Source organism: Polyodon spathula, chromosome 5 (assembly GCF_017654505.1).
Source record: "Polyodon spathula isolate WHYD16114869_AA chromosome 5, ASM1765450v1, whole genome shotgun sequence".
In the NCBI taxonomy this organism is placed as follows: Eukaryota; Metazoa; Chordata; class Actinopteri; order Acipenseriformes; family Polyodontidae; genus Polyodon; species Polyodon spathula.
In genome coordinates, this window is record NC_054538.1 from 18,972,215 (window position 1) to 18,995,074 (window position 22,860).

General features: G+C 36.7%; 1 protein-coding gene across 2 annotated transcripts; it reads left to right on the plus strand.

The window, feature by feature from the left end:
• The first annotated feature begins 8,136 nt into the window (after positions 1 to 8,136).
• arg1 (arginase 1) lies at positions 8,137 to 20,351 on the plus strand. Of its 2 annotated transcripts, XM_041249941.1 has the most exons (8): positions 8,139 to 8,464; positions 8,960 to 9,032; positions 11,413 to 11,587; positions 13,773 to 13,932; positions 14,959 to 15,053; positions 16,057 to 16,161; positions 17,011 to 17,147; positions 17,918 to 20,351. In XM_041249941.1, exons 1-8 carry the CDS (start codon positions 8,372 to 8,374, stop codon positions 18,079 to 18,081), a joined length of 1,002 nt encoding a protein of 333 aa, XP_041105875.1. In that variant the 5' UTR covers positions 8,139 to 8,371; the 3' UTR covers positions 18,082 to 20,351. The 2 variants fall into 2 exon arrangements, with proteins under 2 accessions (XP_041105876.1, XP_041105875.1); XM_041249942.1 differs by lacking the exon at positions 16,057 to 16,161 and having other exon boundaries at positions 8,137 to 8,464.
• The last annotated feature ends 2,509 nt before the right edge of the window (positions 20,352 to 22,860 follow it).

Here is a 22,860-nt window from a genome sequence, read left to right on the forward strand (position 1 = left end):
CAGATGATTAACATTTGAACTTAATTTTTTTTTTAAATACAGGGTTGGATAATATCGAAACTGTATAAATTGAAATGTAACGTGAATCCACACAGTAAATAAGCGCTGTTCCTAGACAGGCATTAGCACAGTTAGCACAGTTTGTATTAACCTGGCTTAGTTGAAAATTGTGTGAGAATGCTGCTATTTTAAATTTTCAAAACATGCAATTTGCTATGGTGTTATGAAAATTCGTGATATTATGTATCGCCCAGTATGAGCCAGTGATATTATATACAGTTGATCACCTACCAGAAAAATCATAAAATACATAACTGGATGGAAAGAATCAAGCCCCAAATGACAATGTTTAATGACTTTGATTATTATTATTATTATTATTATTATTATTATTATTATTATTATTATTATTATTATTATTATTTTCTTAGGAAGACCCACTTCGAGATTACCTATATAGCACTCCAGTTGAAATAGCTAGCTCTACCTCAGAATGATTCTCCTTTCTCGCAAAGAGGTAGCACCCCTACTGTTTGACCCCAGAGACTACAAGCATAGACAGGGACACATTCTTTGCAAAAGGTAAGTAATGCTCATGCCACCAGGGGCATTAAAAGAGATGTATGTTATTTTTCATTTGGGTTCTCTTGTCAAAAAGATAACAGATCCAGTTATAGGCCAGCTGCTCCCTCACATTCATAATGTACAGAACTTCATACCACAGTATGACGCCCACCAACCATGCTATCTTATAGCAATGGCAGTCACATTTTACTGCCTTTCTGTTTCAACCCTTTTCATAGCCAGGAACGGGGCAAACAAAAAAAAAAAGCGATGTGTAGTAATCCCGTGCTCTAAGTTACAAGAAACATAATCTTAGCATTGATTCAAATCTGTTTATCGGCCTAAAACATTTAGAATTGATCTGAAAATAAATGTCTTTACTGAAAACTAAACCATGTATTTACAAACCAGACTTTCATACCGAAATCTTGTAGCTGGGAAGAATGGGCTCGTGTGCTTTATTTGACAAATCCAGTTTTAGTGATGAACGTCGTGCTTTTTTGTGTTTTAGGGTTTTAAGTCTTCGTTGGCAGACTGCAAGGCTGCCACCGACATGATCATTTGCCAGCTGGTTGTAAAGGTGGTCATGGAAGTGTCTTTAGTAAACACTGGAGCTGCATATCAGCAAGTCACTTGCAAAGTCTCCATCAATACTGAGAGAAGGACTGAGCTGCTGCTTGATTATTCTATTATAAAACCAGAAGGGAGACAGCCTGGAAAAAAAAACAATTGTGCAAAACTAAACATTTGCACAATTGTATTGCAGAGTGATCTCACAAAATCATCCAGTTTTTCAACATGCACACTTAAGCTGTGCATGTTATGCTGTTTTCTATCTTATGTGTTTTCTGGTTCCTCAGGCTGCTGAATTGCCTGCCTTCGACGCCGCTTTCTCTCCTCTGGCCAAGAAGGCTCCCGCCGGCCGGGAACCTCTTTCATTTCCTATCCCCTATCCTCAAACTACCTCTCCAAGTAACAACCTTTCACTTCAACCCCGGCTCTCGCCCCGTGAAACAGCGACTGGTACACTGTCAAAGTGCAAACCAGTGTTTTGCTAATTACTGTAAAGTTGCTGACGTCTGTGACCATGGATCTGCTTGCAACTAGTTGTGCTTTACGGTAGCGGTTTTCTGCAAAAGTTGCTATTTCAGACACAAAAATTAGACTGTCTTTATTAGGCTTGTAACGATAACGATAATAGTTGAATTATTTCTCGATTGGGACCCCGCGATAACAAATCGATAATATTTTAATGAAATCGATTTGTTTTTTTTAAATTAAAGACGTGTCTTGTTCACTTACTGTCAAGAACGTAATCTTTGTTGTTGCGTCTAAAAGTTACTGAGAATATGCGTCTGTGAACAAATATAGGATGATGATGAGTAACCTGTTTTGTTAATGTATTTTATACATATTTTGTTTTAAATCATTCACAGCTGTAGCCGCCTGTCTTGCGCAAAACCAATAAACCAATAAACCTTTTTTTTTTTTTTTTTTTTTTTGAAGCAATGTACTGTTCGCAAACCTTGTTTGTTTTTGATTGCAGTGAGCTTAAATGCCGCTGGATCACAGCTCGACTTGTGTGATCCAATGAAACACTGCAGGTTGTACAAAATAGTTTACCACCAGTAGAATTCAAAATGTATTGTACACAATCTTCTGCAGTAATTATTGTATTTTTTTTTTTTTTTTTTAATTAATTTTGGGCCCTCGAAAAATGTTCACTCGCGGAACAGTACCATTCAGTGAGGAGAGCCCAGAGTGGTTGTCTGCTGTTAAGTGTCAGTCAATAAATCCTGTCCGGTTTTCTTTTTGAAATTGAAACCTGCTTATAATCACATCAGGAACCTGGACCAATACATATAACTTAATTGGATTTAAGTGCAGGATAAAAGTACACAAAATAGACAGTTTTCAAGGTGAAGAATGAATTTCACGTGTCATGTTTTTCACCGCCGTGAAATAGGTAGGGCCTTAGTAATGTACTGTATGATTGAAGCAAATCCATGTGGGCGAAACACTTCTCTGAGCGCTCCAGTATGAGACGCATTTTTGGTTGCTACGTGGTATGTAGATTTATGAGGACTATACATGTATGACATATATTCTACATATCTTGTTTGTGATGTGGTTATTAAGTCAATTAATAATAAATCTACATACATGTATGAAAGAGATATTGTACATATTCAAGTATGGAGATGCAAAATAAAATTATCAACAGGAGTTGAGGCTGTGGAAAGTTTCATTGCAGGAAAAGGTCGGCTACCTCTGATGTACAGTTTGGAAAAATGATGATGCAGTTGTATTCACTGAAGATCATATAAATCTATGTGGCTATGCAAAGTCATGTAAAGTTTTGATTCAAATATGAGAGCAAAAAGGTACATTTCATCTCTGCAGCCGCCGCGCGCTGGAAGGGACTGCTGCTTTCATTGGCAGAAGCTGGCTGGGCCACGTAATTCATAAATTGTAACCAACAGCAAATACAATAATAATAATAATAATAATAATAATAATAATAATAATAATAATAATAATAAATGAGAGATCAAATTATTTCCATGTATATACGGCATAATGTTAATGTAGTTTTCAAACCTTTTTTTCTCCTTTGGACAGTGGGGTTGACTTTTTTTCTTCTTAATTTACTGTTTTGTTTACATGGAAATTTGTCAGATTTTACACAAAACCAGGCGAAGACTAGTGACGACAGGAGTATGAATCCTGGAGTGCTATCTTTAAATGCCAATGTATTTATCAGACGTGTCTTAAAGCATCAAGATTTGTTTGAATTAGTTTTTATACGATGCTGTATAAAAAGAGGACTTATTGTTCCTTTAAACTTTTACTGTGAGGGCGTTATTTTTTATTGACTTATTTTTTAATCATTTCAACACCATAATGATTGATAATCTAAGCACCATAATCAATGTCGACGTCAGCGTTCGATTTACAACACTAGTCTTTCTAACATTCTGGTCAGTGCAGGCACTCATGCAGGCACTCATCATCGTGCCCCTTAGTGAAGTTGAAAATCCTTCAGCTTTCCCAGTGTTGTTGCCTAGTGCTTCCACACCACTCACACAGGTGATATTTCTTTTGCAGGGTGACTTGAAGAAAAGAAATGAGATTGAGGGCCATGCCATCAACTGTCTGCTCCTCATGGTCATGATGCTTTCTGAAGTCACCATTAGGCCGTTGTTCTTCAAGGTACAGTCAGGATACTTTCCATTAAGCATTCTTTTTACCTTTAAATTGCATCCTCCTTTTGCATTTTGAGGGGGTCAAGGGGGGGTAGTACATGTATTTGTCCATTTGACCATAACCCTGGTTCCCTGAAAAGAATGACAACCATTACTGAATGGGAGTCACTGAGCATATATAAAAAAGCTGCTGTGTTAGGGCCCTGCTGTGAGGAGGAAGTCCCTCCCAACTCCTGCTGAAGAGGGACGGCCTCACAGTAGCATATCACCATTTTCTTTCAAAATCGAAGGTCAGCTGGGGACATGACCTCAAAAGGTAATGGTTATCATTCTTTTCAGGGAACCAGGGTTATGGTAATAACCTAACGTTCCCTTTCAATGAAATGAGAACCATTACCGAATGGGAAGCTGTACCAAAGCTGTCGTGGCTCCAGATTACCAACAGTACAGCCTCACGGCGATAGCCTCAGATAGCCTAAGGGCATGCCACCTGCAACACCCTAGAGCCGTGTGTGGAATTCCATATTTGTTTTGTTTGTGCTTTTTTTTTTTTCAAATTTAGTCTGCGGCAATTTTTTACCCCGGTTTTCACCCCAATTTAGTGTGCCCAATTATTATCTGTCCTCGGCTCACCCCTCGCAACTCCCCCGCCGACTCCGGAAACGGCGGCTGGAGCATGCGTCGTCCGAAGCGCGCTCCTGCCAATCCATCATTTTACACACTGCGGATCCACAGCAATGCCGCCAGACCTATAGTGCCGGAGGACAACACAGATCTGGTGGCTCCACTGCAGAACAACAGGCGCCTTATCGGACACGGTGGTCGCTGATGCGCAGTAAGCCATGGATTCTCTTGCCGACCTAAGCCCTCCCTACCCGGGCAGTGCTCGGCCAATTGTGCGCCGCCCCCTAGGAACTCCCGTTCACGGTCGGCTGTGGCAATCAAACTTGCGATCTCCAGGCTACAGGGCACATTCTGCACTGGATGCACCACTCAGCAGCACCTTGTTCATGCTTTTCAATGCAATTTTTTTTTAAATTCTGATTTATATGGAAATTCCATCCCCCAGGTATCTTCATGGGTTAGTGGTTCTGTTTTCAGATGAGTGTGAGGAAGTGGAACACCAGTGACAGAGGGTCACCCAGCAGCTGGAGGTCATCCTAGGAGAGCCACTTAAGAGCTACTTCTTACGCTGCTTGAATGAACTGGAACGCAGAATGAAGATATTGTTGGATACCCTAACCATGGGTAGATAATTGACCTGTGCAAAAAGGAACAGTGCATTCGTTGGGAACTCTCTTTAGAGCTTATTTCAATTAAAGCAGTACAGTCATACTGCTGGAGGATCTATATGCAAATATAGTCATTCAAATGATGTACAGTAGATCGTATACCCATGTGATCTCTCTTCTAAAAATGAAATTGCCTGTAGTTTTAAAAGTGTATGTATAGATTTCAAAAAGCTATTAAGTATCACAGAAAATGTGAACTGTTATTTTTGTATAACTTCATCAAACAGTATTGTCTCATTTCATGTTTTAGAAAGAAGTGGCACTGTTTACATAATACATTGCTACAATCCTAATGTTGTTAATCCCTATTTTGAGAAATTAATTTGAAACTTTAGGACCAAAAAATAAACAAAACACTAAAACATGAGGGTTGGTTCACTTTGACAAAGGGTTGTGTTGTATTTACATGAAATTGCTGATGATATTCTAGCATAGTTTAGTGTAAACAGCCCTGACTGTGAATCAGCCATTATAGCCTTGTCTTGATTACCAATAGGTCACTGTTGTGACACACGGGTGCTTTGTTCTTGTTCACAAGAACCGAGTGCCACCAATTCTACAACTCATTAAATCTCAAACTTTCTAAGATGATGTCTTCATAACTAGACTTATAGAAACTGTTGGACAAAATATGACTGTGAACTCAACTTTGACCTTTAATGCAGCTGCCATATTGTGGTAATGTGACCTTTTATTCCTGGAGGATCAGGATTAGCATTTTTTTAGTTAATGGCTCTGCATTTAGTAAACTTCATTATATTGGCCTCTCTGTCAAGTTCAGTTGAGTGTTTCGTTTCACAGAAATCATGTATTTGACTGCCTACCGTGAAATATGCTTTTTATTTTCCTTACAGTATTTTACATTACTCTTCACCTCCCCTGTCATGCTTTAATAAGTAGAAGCAGCACTATAGTAGCTGTACAAGTCTGGCGTCAATGCTGTGCATTTGGTTACTACGGCAACGGGATCAAACAAATCCTGGCTTCATGATTGGTGAATTCCTCATACTCTACAATGACACAGCCTACTACTAGAAATGTACAGTGTGTATAAAGAAAAACACAAAAGCTTTGGTTTCTTAGGGTCTCCTTTCGTAGTGGCACATCCAGTTAAAACGCTGCTGCTGAGAGTCGCAGCTGAATGTCGCTGGTAATCATTGGTCACTTCATTTTTTTAAAGGACACAGTAATTTAATTACAATAAACGTTTTAAAGGTCTTAAAAAATCTCGAAAATGTTGATGAATTGTCATTCAAGGTTGTTTTTAAAAGCAAATCTATTTTGTCTACTTGTTACATTTTTTTCCAACCAACACAGATCATTAACAGAAGTTCGTTACATAGATTGTTTCAATAGCAGAGTTCCACTGTACATTAGCTGACTCGGTAGCTAGGCTAAATGTTAATCTGTTCTTTGTATACCGGTTAGTGATCAGCAGCAAATGTGTCAGCCGCACGAAGAGCACAGCGTGTGGATCTGCTGGAAGTAGCCCTGCCAAGATTTTTCACCAAATAGGAAAAATAAGCATACAGTACCAGGGCTTTACAGACCGTCGTTGTTTTTTTTGTTTCGTTTTGTTTTGTTTTTGTTACAAAATTTATTTGATGTTTCAAATGATTGGCATGTGATTGATAAAAGCGCATAATAATTAAGTTGTTTTATAATCAAGGTTATAAAAACACTAAATAAATAACGAAGCCTAGACTTTTCTGTAGCTTGACAATAAGATGCAATATATTGTACATTTGCAGCATTTATCGTGGGTACCTAAACCAAGGGGGAAAAAGTCAAGTTGGTACACACATTTGTATTAAATTAACTGAGCTGTGCCATTGCTGCGGGCCATCGACAACATCAGGCTTGTACCTAATTCATTGAGCAAGATTAGTTTTAAAAGTAAGAAAACGTGAAGAAGAACCAAAAAAAAAAAACATGTTAGTTCCACAAATTTGTTCAAAAAGACAATTACAGGCGAAAACCTCCCACCGTCCCCGTGGAATTAAAATGCACCTATTTATTATTATATGAACGTCTATGTAGTGGGGAATGCGGGCGTGTATTATTGTAGGTATACTCGATATTTTAAAAAATGTACTGAACTAGTATGTTTAGTTGTTCACGTAACCTAATGTAATGGCGAAGGGGGGCGGGGAGGGGGACCCGGACAAAGGCTGCGAGAGCTGGAGGCACCTGAGGACCCTCCTGTGTTTTAGTTGTATTGTTGTTTTACTGGGCTCCCCTGGGAGACTGTTTGATTGGTTGTTTTTACGGGGTGAATGAGAATGGAATTGGGATTTTTTTTGTAAATTGGAAGGTGGGGTACCTCAGTGTATGTGAGCTAGGAATAGGAACTAGTGAAAGGTAATGGGATTTTGTAGGGTTTTTTTTTTTTTTTTTTTTTTTTAAACATGAGGACACGTTACATTTTCAGCTGGGGTGAATGTAACGGGATGACACGTCACTTTATTTAGGCATGTTTTATTTTATTATTATAGTATATTCACGTTTGATTTAATGTTTGTTTTACTTTAACACATTTATAAAGCACGCTTATTTTGGCACGTTGTTGTGGTTATAGTTTAAATCCTTCTTTGTATTCTGCCTGGTGAGCCGACCCCGATCGAAAAGAACGAGTTCCCCTCCCGGTCCAACGCCTTTAAAATACTAATTTCTAAAACAGTATTATTAAAAAAAAAAAAAAAAACACATACAGCAGGAGCCTTGCTCTAAACGTCGGCGGCTGTTTCTTTCATTTTCTCCCAACCCACCACGGAACACAAACCAGTTTAAAAACTAAACTAAAATTAAACCAAACGCGACAAAAAAGCGTGAATATACTACAATAACAAAATCAAACGTGCCTAAATAAAGTGACGCGAGTCACCCTGTTATACATGTGCACAGTACAGACCACAAATTACTTATCACGTAAACAGTAACTGTTTTAACAGAGTAATATGGGGATTACTGATGTGTTATGTAATATTGTGGGATTAATGTTAAATGGATTAAGGAGTGCCTACTCCCAGAGCGGCGCATCAACAACAAAACTGTGTCGCGCACTCAAAACCTTCACATGGTACATAGTGTACAGTTGATTTGAGATTGCTTTGCGCTTCTCATTATAATTATATCGCAAGGGCGTTCTCAATCCGGTATACAAATAAGTACTACCGTACCTATGCATTGCTATTCGTTGTCTCGGGAATAAACAGAGCCTTGCTTTAAAAACCCTTCTACTGTTGCTGCTGCTGCTGCTGCTATTTTTAATTCATCCTTTTTTTTTTCCTGAACTGGAGGTAAAGAAATATGCATATCTTAAAAAGCTTCCTTCAATTCGCGGTTATTAGGAGATGTCATCATTCAATTGGAATTATCGGAGCTCCATTTTCACGAGGACAGGTGGGGAAACGTTATGTTCAATAATAATAATAATACAGATATTTATAAAGACGTGCAGTTTATTGATTTTAGTCATGTATCGTTGCCACAAGATAATTAAAAAAAAAAAAAAAAACTTACAGTACGTTATATATTTAACATGCAGATATGTTTAATTAATAATTTTAACTTTTTTTTTTTTTTTTTTGTAAATATTGAGACATGTATTCACTACGATATAAAAAAGTATTCCCTATATTGTTTGGGGGAAATGTTTAAGTTTACGGTTTCATACAAAACATTGTTCCGCATGTTTAATTTTTGTTTTAGGTAAATTGAATATATCAAGTGTATGTTATTATAACGCAGCAACATAGTAGAGTAGAGTTCAAGGCGGTTACGGTTCCTCCGGCTAAAACTACCTGAGAGGAATGGAAATAAACTGGATAAACTGGATAAAGTGTACAAAAGGATTAACAGAGTTAAATAACCGTGCCTGCCTTGTTTTGTCCTTAGCTAAAGGATGGTGTAGAGAAGGGGCCTGATTATATAAGGACAGCAGGGTTGACTGAAAAACTCCAAGCACAAGGTAAAATTTTAAGGTATATATATCTATATATATATATATATATTTTTATATATATATATACACACACACACACACACACACACACACACACACACACACACACACACACACAAATTGCTTTTCACATAGTTTGAAATCACACAAGATTAGTTCACACATTATTCTTATGTAACTGAGTCATTATACCAGTAAGAGTGCCTTTTGCACCTTGTAAAAACATTAAAAAGGAACATGTATTTTTGTTCAACCAACTTTTTTTTTTTTTTTTTTTTTTTTTATAGAAAAACAACATTTAAAATATACCAAAAAACACCTTTGCTGATCTTAACAAAAGAAAACCTGTTAATAACAAGCCATAAATCCCAGTTTAAACTATATTTTGGTCAGCTATGTTAAGGGCATTTAAATTTGAAATCAAACATGTTTAGACATGTACCGTGTCCCTAAATGCAGTTCTTGGAACATAAAATAACTCTTGTCAAATAACTTTAGTTTAAATAATATTGCAGAATCTGCAAACTGCACTTTGAAGCACCTGGGACTATTTTTATTTTAAAAAATGTTAGATAGCAGGATAATTTCCACAAAGTATTTGGGATGGATCATTCTCTTCCCTTTTGTATTGGGATAGATCATTCTTTTCCCTTTTGTATTGGGATGGATCATTCTCTTCCTTTGTGGAGATTGGTGAATTGTAATCTTTTTACAGCTTTTTTTTTTAACATGTCCCAATTGGGAGGAGCTGTACTTTAATCTGATGTCATATTATTAGTGTTGATGTAGAATAAGAGCTTTACAATTTAAGAATTGTAAAACACCGTAATAGAAAGCTTAACATATTGGTGTAAATTAGTTAAAAATCAGCCGTTACCTGTAACACAGAAAAAAGTGTGTTCAGTGCAAAGAATTTATTTTTTTTAACATGTAGCAAATATGTTAAATCTGTCAACGAGCTCAGTGCCTTAAGTAACGCAAAATGTAGTCAATTAATGGCACTCATGAATAAGACAGAGCAGACCTTAACAATGTAAGCAAGATGCAACAGGCCACAGTTCAGCAATACGTCAGCATTATCAAAGTGGAAGAGCTTAGTTTGACATTTCCCTCAAAAATGACAGCCATGAAATATTGATATTTTTCTATGCAATGTAAATTTTGTTTTTCCATAGTGTTTATTTTCATGGCTATTTTGGACAGTATTTCTTTGGAGATCCCTACATGGCAGGTAGTTGCAGGCTGTGGAGGAAGAATCATGCATACATTTTTGGAACGCCTATATATTTTTATTTATACCACAACTGTTGGTATATCTAGTGTAGGATACATTTTTGTTCTTACACTAAAGTGGAATAACATGCTTACTGGGACTAGTTTCAAACATGGTATAAACAGGATATTGAATGATTGTTCATGTTATACGGTTAGGAGGATGGCCTGTCAGGGCTCATGGTTTACTGGGACATCCTGCTAGCTTCCCAATGCAAATATTTATGTATTATTAAAAATAGTCATTTAAATTAACATCTGATAATAATACATTATTTTAAAATTTAATCAATGTATGTTACATGCATTTACACCTCCTGTAGCCTAACCTTGAGAAGGTTCTGGCTGATGGACCTCATCTGAGCTCTACTTTCAAATTCAATAAAAAAAAAAAAAAATGGAAACAGTTTTATATGTAATAATACAACTAGCAACAACTGGTACATTTGTGTTTTAATCAACCATGTTACCTCCAGTCTGCTATGTTACTCTAAACATGTAACGTAGTTTGACAGTAACTGGATTGACATATATAACAAAGTCTGGCCTTTATGTCCCATGCGGTAAACAGAACAGGAGTACATGTTGTGCTTTTGGTAAAGGGCTTCCTGGGGTTTATAAAACTAATTATAGATTTTTGGAAAAAAAATTCAAGTTTTGTGATTTAGTTCATCTAACATGGTTTACATCTCTAAAGTACCCTATGTATCCCAATACAAGTTAGCTTTCAAATATGAGAAATTGCTTAGACATTCCTGCAGGTGTTTTACTGTAGCTTCTTCCTCGATGATAAGGTCACATGCAGAAGGTCATATGTGATTTGAGGGATAATCCATTATTTTGCAGGGGTAGTTCTCCTCAGTACCCCATTACAGGGTTGACAGTTTGAGTAAAATCAATTGTTTTATCCAAAACTTAACCTTAACAAAAAAATATGTATCAAACAGTAATGCCCCTTGCTTACAAAGCTTTTAACATGTAATGGCAGTGCACCACACAACACTGCTCACTGCACACGGAACGCCCCTTATAATGCATTTAAGAATCTAATTTCATCCAGCTGTCTTCTTCACCTGACTAACTTGTTGAATCGTGACGTCCTTGTTGTCTGAAGGTTGTCAGGTGAAGGATTATGGCAACTTGAAATTGGATGATGCTCCCAACGATGAACCTTTTGGGAAGGTCAGGATGCCCAAGACAGTGGGCCTTGCTAATGAGCATCTTGCTGATGCTGTGCACACTGTAAAGAAGGAAGGAAGGGCCTGTGTGGTGCTTGGAGGGGATCACAGGTTTGTTTATATTTCTCTTCCTGTTCAATGCTTTCGGTAAAGTGCTGATATTCTGATTATTAGAAGAAGTAAGGCAGATGTATCAACACTGTACAGTGCATTACAGGAAGGTGTAATAGTGATTCAAGAGGAAGCATTTTGAAAATCAGTTAATTTTGAAGTTGGGAAGTTTGTCAAGATTGGGACCTTAAGGGTCGATTGCATCAACGTGGATTAACCACCAACCCAGATCAAATCAAATATTATACTTTAATCATGTTGCACAAAACTTTAAACCTGGTTTAATATGTAATCCTTGTTTAAAATTAATCCGAGGTTAAAATAAATCACATTGCACCACCAATTTGAATCCAGGTTTAAAAAGGTGGGTTCAATTTAAACATTCCTTGGAGGTGGCTTAAATTTAGACATAATGGCAGAATACCTCAGGTGGATTGAGTTACAGGAAAGAGTTCCACAAAGAAAAATTACAGACAGACTGAATCCATTTGAATTTTACAGCGATGAGAAATATTGTATATTTGAGAAAAGGTGAAAAGAAATAGGCAAAAGTTATGTATCGTGTTTATATATCATGTTGTACAATTACAAATGTAATATTTTTATAAAACAATAAAAAAAAATAGTGTGCGGCATGTTAAAAGTATACCCATGTACGCAAGGGTTCATGTGTGCTGGTCACAGCAGATCCTAGATCCTGTACCTTTGTGTCTGACAGGTGAGTAAGTTTGCAATGAACTGTATGGGGGGGTGGAGTTATTTTATGTTGCAAAAAATAACTATATGTACATAACATGTACAAAAAAGTTTTCCTATTCCATGAATTGAATTACAAAAGTGTTGCTAGTTTTGTTCACACCCAAACGGCGAAACACCAAAAAACTAGTGCTTGTCGCTACTGTTCATCAGATTAGTGGGCCCACCACCATACTTGCCAACATTTGGAAACTGTTCAGTGGATCGCTCGTCCCCTGGGCACGGGAGTGTTATACGCATTATACACATGGGAGAGGGTCATACACAAAAAACACTCTATCATATAATAATAGACGTATCCCCCCAACTCAACACCACACTACCAGCATGACAGTAAACACAGACACAATGAAGCATTCTTTGTATCAGCAGATGTGTCAGCTGCATGAAGAGCGCAGCGTGTGGTTTTCACTAGCTCTGCTGTGCAGAATTTTTTTTTTTTCTATGGGTAAATATCGTAAATAATTTCTTCCCATGCATCAGGACGCGGGACATTTGTTAGGAAATCGGGGCTGTCCCGACCTTATAGGGACTGTTGGCATGTGTGCAAAGCTAAATATTATGGTAAAAAAGGTTAGGCAAAGATTGGCAGGCAGCTACCGACACCAGCAATAAGCCATGAAACCCGCAAGCACATGAGAACTTGAAGCGCATATATAGAAGCTACTATAAATCATGGTCAGTGGAATATGATAGAAGTGCTATCCCTCTTCCTTAATTATTAATGGGTAGCTTTTTGTTTACAAATTAACCCCTGCATGTACGGGTGTCGATCACTAACAAACTTTAGTGGCCTTAAATGAATGCTTATTCCACATGTATAGTTTCCAATAAATGAATACTTTGTAGGGAAGCTTTTTGTGGCTGAAACGTTGTATTCAAGGACAATAAAATAAATATATTCGAATTTGCCTCTTTAGGTGGCCTATAAACTCTTTCACACTAAAACAAATATTTTAAAGTTCATGCAAGTAAAACACAGCTATTCTTATAGTTCACTGATATTTGGAATTAATGCAGGACAACCCGGTTGGCATAACTAGAGATCGGGATAAGGGTTGTAGGAAAGCCATAGGCTGCAAGTGGGGCCTAAGTTGTCACTTTTTGATAATTGATTAAAACATCACCTGAGCAGAGAAATGGTACATAATGAGTACAATTAATAAAATGTAATGTTTTCTTCTGTTTGAACTCTCATTTATTTTTTTTGCTTACGTTTGCTAAATATGGTCTATACAAATAATGACTGATTGATAATCAGAAATCTAGGATTACTTGCTGAATCCAAGATTTAAAATGTCGTGGTGCAATACAACTGTGATTAAAACATAACCCCAGATCAACTAACCCTAGTTTAGCACTAAAGTGCGTTTTATTTAGTCCTCATTGGTGCATTCGACCCTAAATGTTTTCATACATTCTCCCATAGTCTAGCAATCGGATCCATTCTTGGGCATGCAAGATCTCAAAGGGACTTGTGTCTAGTGTGGGTTGATGCTCATGCTGATATAAACACTCCCCTGACATCTCCAACTGGCAACTTGCATGGCCAGCCAGTTTCATATCTTCTGAAGGAACTACAATCAAAGGTAAATGTCTACAAGGTATTTGCAATGAAATGTGTGTCCAATTGATCTCTGTCGCAACAAGAATTGTTATGTATTATAATTAACAAGAATACATGAATTATAATACAAGCCTCACAACATATATTTTGTGTAACACATAGGTGACACTATTTCATACCCTGCTATACCAGAGAAACTGCATACTAACCAATCTCATGTAAATGATTCATGATTTTCTGTAACATGGCTTTTGCAAAATCTACAAGATAAATGAGCTGAGAAACAGTACACTGCACTTTTTTCAAAAGCAGAACTTTCTTTTTTTACATGCTTTTTGTCTGACAACATTAAAAATACCAGAATGGAGCATATGCACACAACACCACTTTTATTTTATGTTAATAAGTAATTCTTGACACTTAGACTGCTCCTTGAAATTTAAATTGTTCTGTTTTTAGCATTTTAAGTAGTATGTCACCAGACTGATTCATGCAACTAGATACCCACATTCATTGAGTTGTGCATTTTAGTTAATGTTAACTTGGCTTGCATTTTTACCTATCTTGTTCAATGATTGCTTTTCAGTTAGTGTTCATTTTCACTTTTTGATCTTTGTTTTCTAAATGAGCGTTGCAGTTTAACTTCACCCAAGAGCAGCATGCAACCCGATTGCGAGATTTATGAAGGAAAAACAAATTGATGTTGCACAACTAGTAACATAGAACTAGTTCAAATTGAACTCTAGGATAAAGATCTTGATATACCGGACGCCTTGGCTTGTCACACGAAAAATGGGCTTCACTTGAGAAAAAGTAACCAATAATCAAAGCTTCAATGTCTTTCATCCAGTTAATATCATTATTGCCCATTCTCTTCAAGGGTATTTTGGAGTCCTTTCTATTTATTATTATTTTTGTATTTATGTATTATTTATTTAGCAGATACCTTTATTTAACCAACTACTCCCTTTCTTTCACACCTTGACACAGTATGTCATTGTTTCTTTGATAACTAAAGTATTGTCATTCCTTGTTGCTTACAAACCAGATTCCAGTGATGCCTGGCTTCTCTTGGATAAAGCCCTGCCTAACAGCGAAGGATATTGTTTACATTGGGCTACGGGATCTTGACCCAGAAGAGCAGTAGGTCTTTCCTTTAAAGCAGGTTATTGTAACGAGTTGTTAAGTAAATAAGTCATTTTAAAATATTTGATGTAGTAGTAGTAGTATTTTTCATTTTTTTATACATTTTTCATTGGTCTGTTTGCTGAACCGAACTGTATCGCTTGTATAGCTGGCTGCCGTGCCACTGTGTTTATGATCACACCATCTGGACAGGGGACCATGGTTGGGAATGTACTTCACCCCACAGCCAGATGCTTGTCCTTCATCATCTCATCGAATTAATTAATGCTGAATTTGGTGAAACCCTACTTCTTGGAAATGTGGATCTAATGGCGCCCGGGGAACTTGAACTTGGCGCATGCTCCTTGTTGTGATCCTTGGTGCTGACAGACATGATCACCTGACCGATGCAGACTCTGGCCATGTTACCCAGGGGCTTTCCGAACACACCGCGCATTCCTGTCTGGAGCCTATCAGCTCTGGCACAGGACAACATTTTGTTGATGCGGATGACATGGAAAGGGTGCAGCCTGAATGTGGAATCCATCCTTGCCGCAGGTCTTCACCGTGTACTTATTGGCACAGTAGTAGCAGTAGTAGTCAATCGGTGTCTAATAATAGTTCATAATTTTGCAGCCACAGATGTTGAGAACTTCCTATAACTGAAAGTACTACCAGATATAACATTTTTAAAGTGAAAATGCAGACTTTGTATAACACACATTGAGGAGCTAATGGAAGTGCAATGCAGGCTTGTGGAGATGTTAGGTTTTTTGTATTTAATGATAAGAACTGAATTTAACTTTCAAAGCTCTCTGTATATTAAACACTGAAACTATTAGATTAGTTTTTTTCTGTAAAGTTACTTTGTGCTGAAAGAGGAAAGGCTGTTGATCATCCTAGTTGTACTACCCTTTCAACACTGATATGTTTTCCCTAGTAGAATTAAGGCATGCAATAATCCAGAAATTATTTCATAAAACATTTCCATGGTTTTCTTTCTCTGTGTCACTGAAACTAGTTACATCGTAAAGAATTTGGGAATCAAATCGTTCTCAATGACAGAGCTGGACCGATTTGGAATGGGTAGAGTGATGGAGGAGACTTGCGATCATCTCTTCTCCAAGTAGGTTTAAATAGCACTTGTTCAGGATCTCCATTGTGAATGAAGTGCTGTTGACAAGGCTTGTCTTGAGTTCTTGCTCATGGAAGAGCCTGACTTGTTTTAAGTAGTATCTCCAAGCAGTAGCTGATCCCCCTCCCCCTTTTGCTTTGGCTCGTGATTATAAGATTTAAGATTCTATCATTTCTCCCGATGCCAGGAAATAATGCTGGAACATTCCTAATGTATGTGAAATGTAGTACAGTACAGTAAAAAATAAAGAAAACATTTTAGGTTAAGACTCCATCAACTGTTTCACCTGTTTGTGAAGAACAGTAGTAGCATGCTTTGTATGCCAAGAACTGTAACTTTTTATATTATATGTTCTATTGCCAAAAGATATACCCTTTAGATTCAATTAGTTTAAACTTCTGTTTCATAAGAAACCTGTTGCATGTTTTTAAATGTAAAATACCTGGAGGGGTCAAACGTACCTACAGAAATGAGCACATTGGTTGTAGGAAAATTAACTACACTAGACAAGTTAGATACTATAACACCTTCCTTGATCATCATGTACAGTAAGTTGGCCATGGGACCTACAAAGTGTTGGAAGGGATCTTCATTTCCTAAAAATAAAACAATAAAAGCTCCCTTGCAATGCAACTTACCAAAAACAGATATATTATTTTTTAAATACTGTACATAAAACAGTAATGGTCCTGAAGATTTTAGTAAATACTGAACATGAGAACAATGACTTTTAAGATAAGCAAAAACACCATAGGGTAAGTTGGCAACATATCCAGTTATTGGAGATGTTATATATGTACAGTAGGCCATGTTATAATTGCCCCACCTACTCTTTATTAGAGTGAAGAGGCCAATTCATCTGAGTTATGACATCGACGCACTAGATCCTTTAGTGGCACCAGCGACAGGAACACCAGTGATTGGAGGCTTGACCTACAGGGAGGGCATCTACGTTGCAGAAGAGATTTGCAAAACTGGTATGGAAAGAGGAAAAGCCATTTGCACAACACAGGTTAAACACATGGGACTGGGTTTGTGACAGCAACAATACAAACCACACAGTTTCACCATCTTACTGTTTTTATGACATCATCCAAAACACAAATAGCAATGGATTATTATAAGAGATCGACCTTAAAAAGCACCAGCAAAATCTTTGTATGGCTTCCCAACATATTCACATATTCAAAAGTTATACTCAATGGGGAAGATTATCAAAAGCATTTTGCTCAAAAATTGCCATTAGCACAATTGCATTCTGAAAGGAAAAACAACAAATGCAAGTCTTCTAAAAAGAATAATAAACTTCTGATTACTACATACAAGCCCCTAATTAAAGGTCTGAAATTATTATTATTATTATTATTGGTTTTGGAGCTTTCAGACTCAATGCAATCAAAAAGGAAACATTTTGGTACATTTGAACAATATTTGGAAAACCTTAATGTTACTATCAGAGAGTTTAAGTCACACATGCCTCTTTTAGACACCCATTGCCAATTTGCATATGTATTCACTCCTCATCAGTATATATTTTTATTTGTTCACTTTTGATAAAATGTTCTTCATCTTCAGTATATTATTATATGAGTTAATACTGATTTGTCATCTAGCACTTACTTTTTTTGTACAAGAATTCAAATAGTGTACCTACCTGAACATGCAGCTCTTCAGTATAGACCAGTTCTCACATGCAAATGTGAAAAAAAATATGCATGAAGCTATAGACCTTATTTTCTATTTCCAGGTTTGCTTTCTGCAGTTGACCTTGTTGAGGTAAATCCCAGCAGAGGAAAGACAGAGGAGGAGGTCAGGTCCACAGTGAATGCTGCGGTCAGTGTGGTTTTAAGTTGCTTTGGACAACCACGAGAGGGCTCTCACCCCATCAACTACCAGCTCCCAGAGCCATGACCCGTTTCGTTGTGTTGGACTTGTCAGTAGAACTGCTGTTGAATATATTGTTAACCTATGTTCATGAAATACCTGTACATTTAAGTAGTCATGAAATTGTGTTTTGCAGTATGTGTAGGTTAGAAGATTTTTGGTCTAGCTTTTGTTCCAGTGTGAAAATTAATCCCTTTTTCTGGCATCGAATTTCATTTTAATAGGTTGTTTTTAATATGTGTTTGCCAGGCTTAAGCTCACATAAGAATTTGAATGACCTAGATTCTATTGAAGAAAAGTGGTTTTAAAAAGCCAGGTTTAGTTTAAGTTATCTGATATGTGTTAACAGATAACTTAAACTAAAACTTAAACTTGATAACTCAAGCCGGTTTAATGCTTCTATCTATGCGCGTAAACCAACTATTTGAGTGTGTTGTCATGGTAATCTTTATTAACGGTCTTCTGAAAAAATGGAGATGAAGGAAAGGGTGACTTTTTTTTTTTACTGCTTCCTAACACATTTTAAATTCAACGTACAATAATGTTAATGTTTTAAATTTTAAATTAAAGCCAGGGTGGCAGCTGACGCTTAATGTGTAAGTATACATTTGTATCCCGAGTACACAAGCACAAATCCTCTGGCTTTATTATTTATATTTATATCCTGCTGTATTTTGATTAATAGAAAATTAGGTATGGTCATAATTTATAGACATAACATTCTAAAGAATATAGACAGTAGCCTACTATTTTTATTTCAATCAACCGCCCCAATCACATTGGGAAACCCTATAAGTAAAAAATGTATTAATAATAATGAAAAATGATAACAATAATGAGAAAATAATAATAAAAAAATATGTAGTATATATTAATTTTTTTTCCCTTATTTAAATCTATATTATAATAATTACCGGCAATAGCATAAAATGCCTCCTTGTTCCGCTTCACTGGACCATGTCCAGGAAACTTCACCAAGACTGGCAGCAACTTCTTCAATGCAAGGTACACTTTCCTTATAGCTCTGCATATCGTTGCTTTTTTTAAGATTTTCAGCATCGCTGACTGTATACAAAAATGTTCCACAGGCTATAAATCTTAGAGCTATGCAGAATACCTGTATATGAGTAGGACTCTGCTCCATCTGGTTGGTTGCTCAAGAGAGGGTTTTAAGAGATCCGCCAGATACAGGATACCATCCCTAGAGAAGCAGTATCGCTTGTACAGGGTGGAATCTGGGTTTTTCAGTTTTAAAAGTCAGGATTCATCTTGGTTATCCTGCTCCAAAGCAGGTTTATTTAAGCATTATTTAACCATGGTTTTAAGCCTGAGTTATTACTATCTTGTTTTGTGCAACAGACTAAGCCTGACTTTCACAATTAAACCTGGAAGTTATCAGGATAACTCTTCAAACCACTTTTGTGCAACAGGCCCCTGGTATTGACCAGACTCCCTCCTTCTATTCAAATCATGTAACAATGTGACTTTTCAACTCTGCATTGTCCCATACTTTATGTGGAATGAGAAAGTCTTGGAAATAAATGCCAGGTGAGCTCCAAGTCGAGTAAATGCATTTGAAGGTCCTTAATCTTTAATATTTTAAACCTAGTGTGAGTTTTTACTTTCCGCATTGGGGCAAAACCTTTGAACACAAAGTTTCTCTTGCAGGGAACAAAGCATGAAAGTGGTTCTGTATTCTAGTTGCACTGTTTCAGGATAAATATATAAAGATGGGAACGGTTTGTGTATGGAGCCATGAGTGCTACCATTAATTTCTACAGAAAAAAAGTATTATACAACGTAGAACCTATGGACCAAATACAGCTCAGCAAAGACATGCAGGGACAAGTATCAATTTCAACAAAACCATGTATTGCCTTGTTTGTTTAAAAATTGAAAAGTAAAATTGAATTAATGTATCACATATTACATACTTAGTTTGTGTTTGGGGAGGCGATGTATTTAAATAAAAACAGATGTATGAGATGTGAAGATCTTTGCTGCAAAGGTTTTCCAGGGTTTATAGTAAATACATTGTAAATCTGAATTCTTTCTGTCCTACATTAACCAAAATGAAGTAAGGTTAAACTGTCGTAGTATCAGTTTGTCAGATTTATTTCTTTAATGTGAATGTAAAATAATTGTGTTTTCTTAGAAAACAAAGGATTCTGTCATCTAATGGGAACAAATGCTGTGATGTAGTCCTTTTTTCAGTTAGGGAGTGCTATATGGATTTGAATGTCTGACTCACTTTCAACACTTTGTAATGGATCTCCTCCTAGCAGCTGAAAAGTTAATAAAACTGACATCAATATAAGGCGTGTCCTTGCCTCTCAATTACAGATCTTGCTAAGTTAATTGTTAAGCCATTCCTCTTTCATCTGTGCGGTTCGAGGTTGGTGTCCAGCTCTTGCCTTTCCATTCAATTCAACGGGCTGAGATGCTTGGCCATTTCAACTGGCATGTACAGTAGGAGCCCATTCACATGGCTTTAACTTAAGGGTTCTTAAAATATATATAAAGTCTGGTTGAAGAGCGGCTTGGCTTAAACTCTAGTGTTACTGTACAATTTCTAGTCATTGTGGTCTACACCCCTAAATGTATCTATAATTGATGTAACCGGCTGGCCAGCGACAGAAATAATAAACCCAGACACTGAAGACTGCATGTGGCAGAGCAAAGCTCTGCCCTTTTTAAATTGGCAGGGATGGGGTTAATTTCCCCTACCTGCCTGGGTTTATTATGTTCAGGTGGCTGGGGTTGATTAGTTGATTAGGTTAATTAACGATCAATCAGCGCCCAGCCACCTGACATAAAAGGAGGCCTCTGCTTCTCATTTAGGAGAGGGAGCTGAAGAAGTAGGTTTGTAGGTTTGTAGGTTTGTAGGTTTGTAGGTTTGTAGGTTTGTAGGTTTGTAGGTTTGTAGGTTTGTAGGTTTGTAGGTTTGTAGGTTTGTAGGTTTCCAGTGAAGGCATTCCCCAGCCTGGAAATTGTTATTTTTGTTTTTTTTGTCTTGCTTTATTTCTGTTTAAATCCATTTATTTTGGCCCTTGTGCCCTTTCATTTTTGTGTTTATTTATAATAAAATAGTTCTTTTTCTGAACTAGACTCTCTGGGCCTCTATCCACTCGCCAGCCTGCCACACTGCAATTCAACGCTTTTGTGCACTTTTATTAACAACAGAAAAAAGGTTTAAACAAAAATACAAAAACAAAACAAAACCCATGCTACGACTATCTCGGTGCATTGACAGAGCACACCCTACTGCTCCCAGTCTTTTGTTGCTGTGTCTCTTTCTTTCTTTCTCTCTTTCTATCTCTCAACAAACATGTATTTGTTCTTGTTAAAATGTGATCCCTAGTGTAACATTCTCTAGTTTCAATTTGAATTATTATTTTTTGGATGGAGAACAACCACACCTCCTTACTTTGCATTTGAAAATGTTGGTTTTTGAGTGGATTAAATATGCTACAAAAGGCGACAATGCATTTCATCATGCATAAATGAGCATTACAGAGTTAACGTGTTCAGTCATAACTAAGGACAATATTTTGGCTCGGTGATTTATTTTTAACACATTTCACGGCGACTTCACAGAAAGGCTACTAAATAATATAGCTTTAGCTAAATAGTACACAAAAAAAAAACAATAATATCAATACTATTGCGTTTGACTGCTGGCAAGTTTAAATGTTACTTTAGAGTACAAAACTTAGTTACAAAACACCAACCAAATTTTTGTTTTGTTTTGTTTTGTTTTTACTCAGCGGGTCTGCGGCAGGGCTTCTGGGAAATATGGTAAACAGACTCCGGGTCTCTTTTAAACGCCTGGTTATGAATAATAATAATACCGCGTCATACTGAATGTTCCAGTCAGTACATGGCTGTCCGGCGAATTTACCAATTTGTTTTTCGAAGGCGATGAACAGACCCAGACAGGCTCAAGGTGAATTAAAAGAAAACGCTAGTTTACCTACCGTAAACCTGGTTCCCTGAAAGAGACGCCTACCAGTAGGCAGGAGTGTATCCCATAACGATTTTTGGTGGCCATCTTCGAATTGAAAGGGAACTAAATGTAACTTATTTTAAGATACATAATGCATACACTTTTTTGTGACATTTTTCATTTTAAAACCAGTTGTGAAACTTTTTTTTTTACAAACTTGTTTTCTGATATTAACAGTGTTGCCTTTAAATGTATTTGTACGTGTTTTTTTTTTTTTTTTTTTTTTTTTTTTTTTTTTTTTTGCATTAACAGTATTTTCGTGCATTTGAGTCTTGCAATGGATATTCGTATTTTGCTCCTTTATCAATGTACACGTTACAAAAACAGATTAGTCACCTTTGCTTTTGTGATAAAACTGGTACTTGTATTGATTTTGATGTTTAAACAGTTTGTGTTGTGGGCCAACAGTATGAACTTATTTTTCGTATTAACACAGTATTTCATGCGGTTGTTTTGCAATGAAGTCTCGTTGCTGGTTCATTTTTCATCGATTAGCCATGCTTACCAATGCACACGTTTTGAGGGTGAACAATAAATATAATATAAAGAATATACTTATTGCTTAATTTAAAGACCATGTTTGTTTTTTTTTTTTTATTGTGCTGCAAGCCTACCTTATGATAATTACAGGGCTGTCTTTAGTGGATTTTACGGTTTTTCTTACTATTACAATACAAACTGTTGTTGCCCACTGACACCAACTTTAATGATGTTGTTGGAGTGTTGTAATTGGTCGTTTCTATAAGGCTGTGTGCAGGCAGCTTTTTCATAATTTTATCTTTAGTATTTGCAGATGTTAC

Excerpts from the sequence above, each read along its gene's own strand:
- arg1 (XM_041249941.1), top strand. The coding sequence starts at position 8,372 with ATGCATATCTTAAAAAGCTTCCTTCAATTCGCGGTTATTAGGAGATGT. Across the intron at positions 11,588-13,772 it reads GTGCTTGGAGGGGATCACAG|TCTAGCAATCGGATCCATTC; the intron begins GTTTGTTTATAT and ends ATTCTCCCATAG. Across the intron at positions 13,933-14,958 it reads TGAAGGAACTACAATCAAAG|ATTCCAGTGATGCCTGGCTT; the intron begins GTAAATGTCTAC and ends CTTACAAACCAG.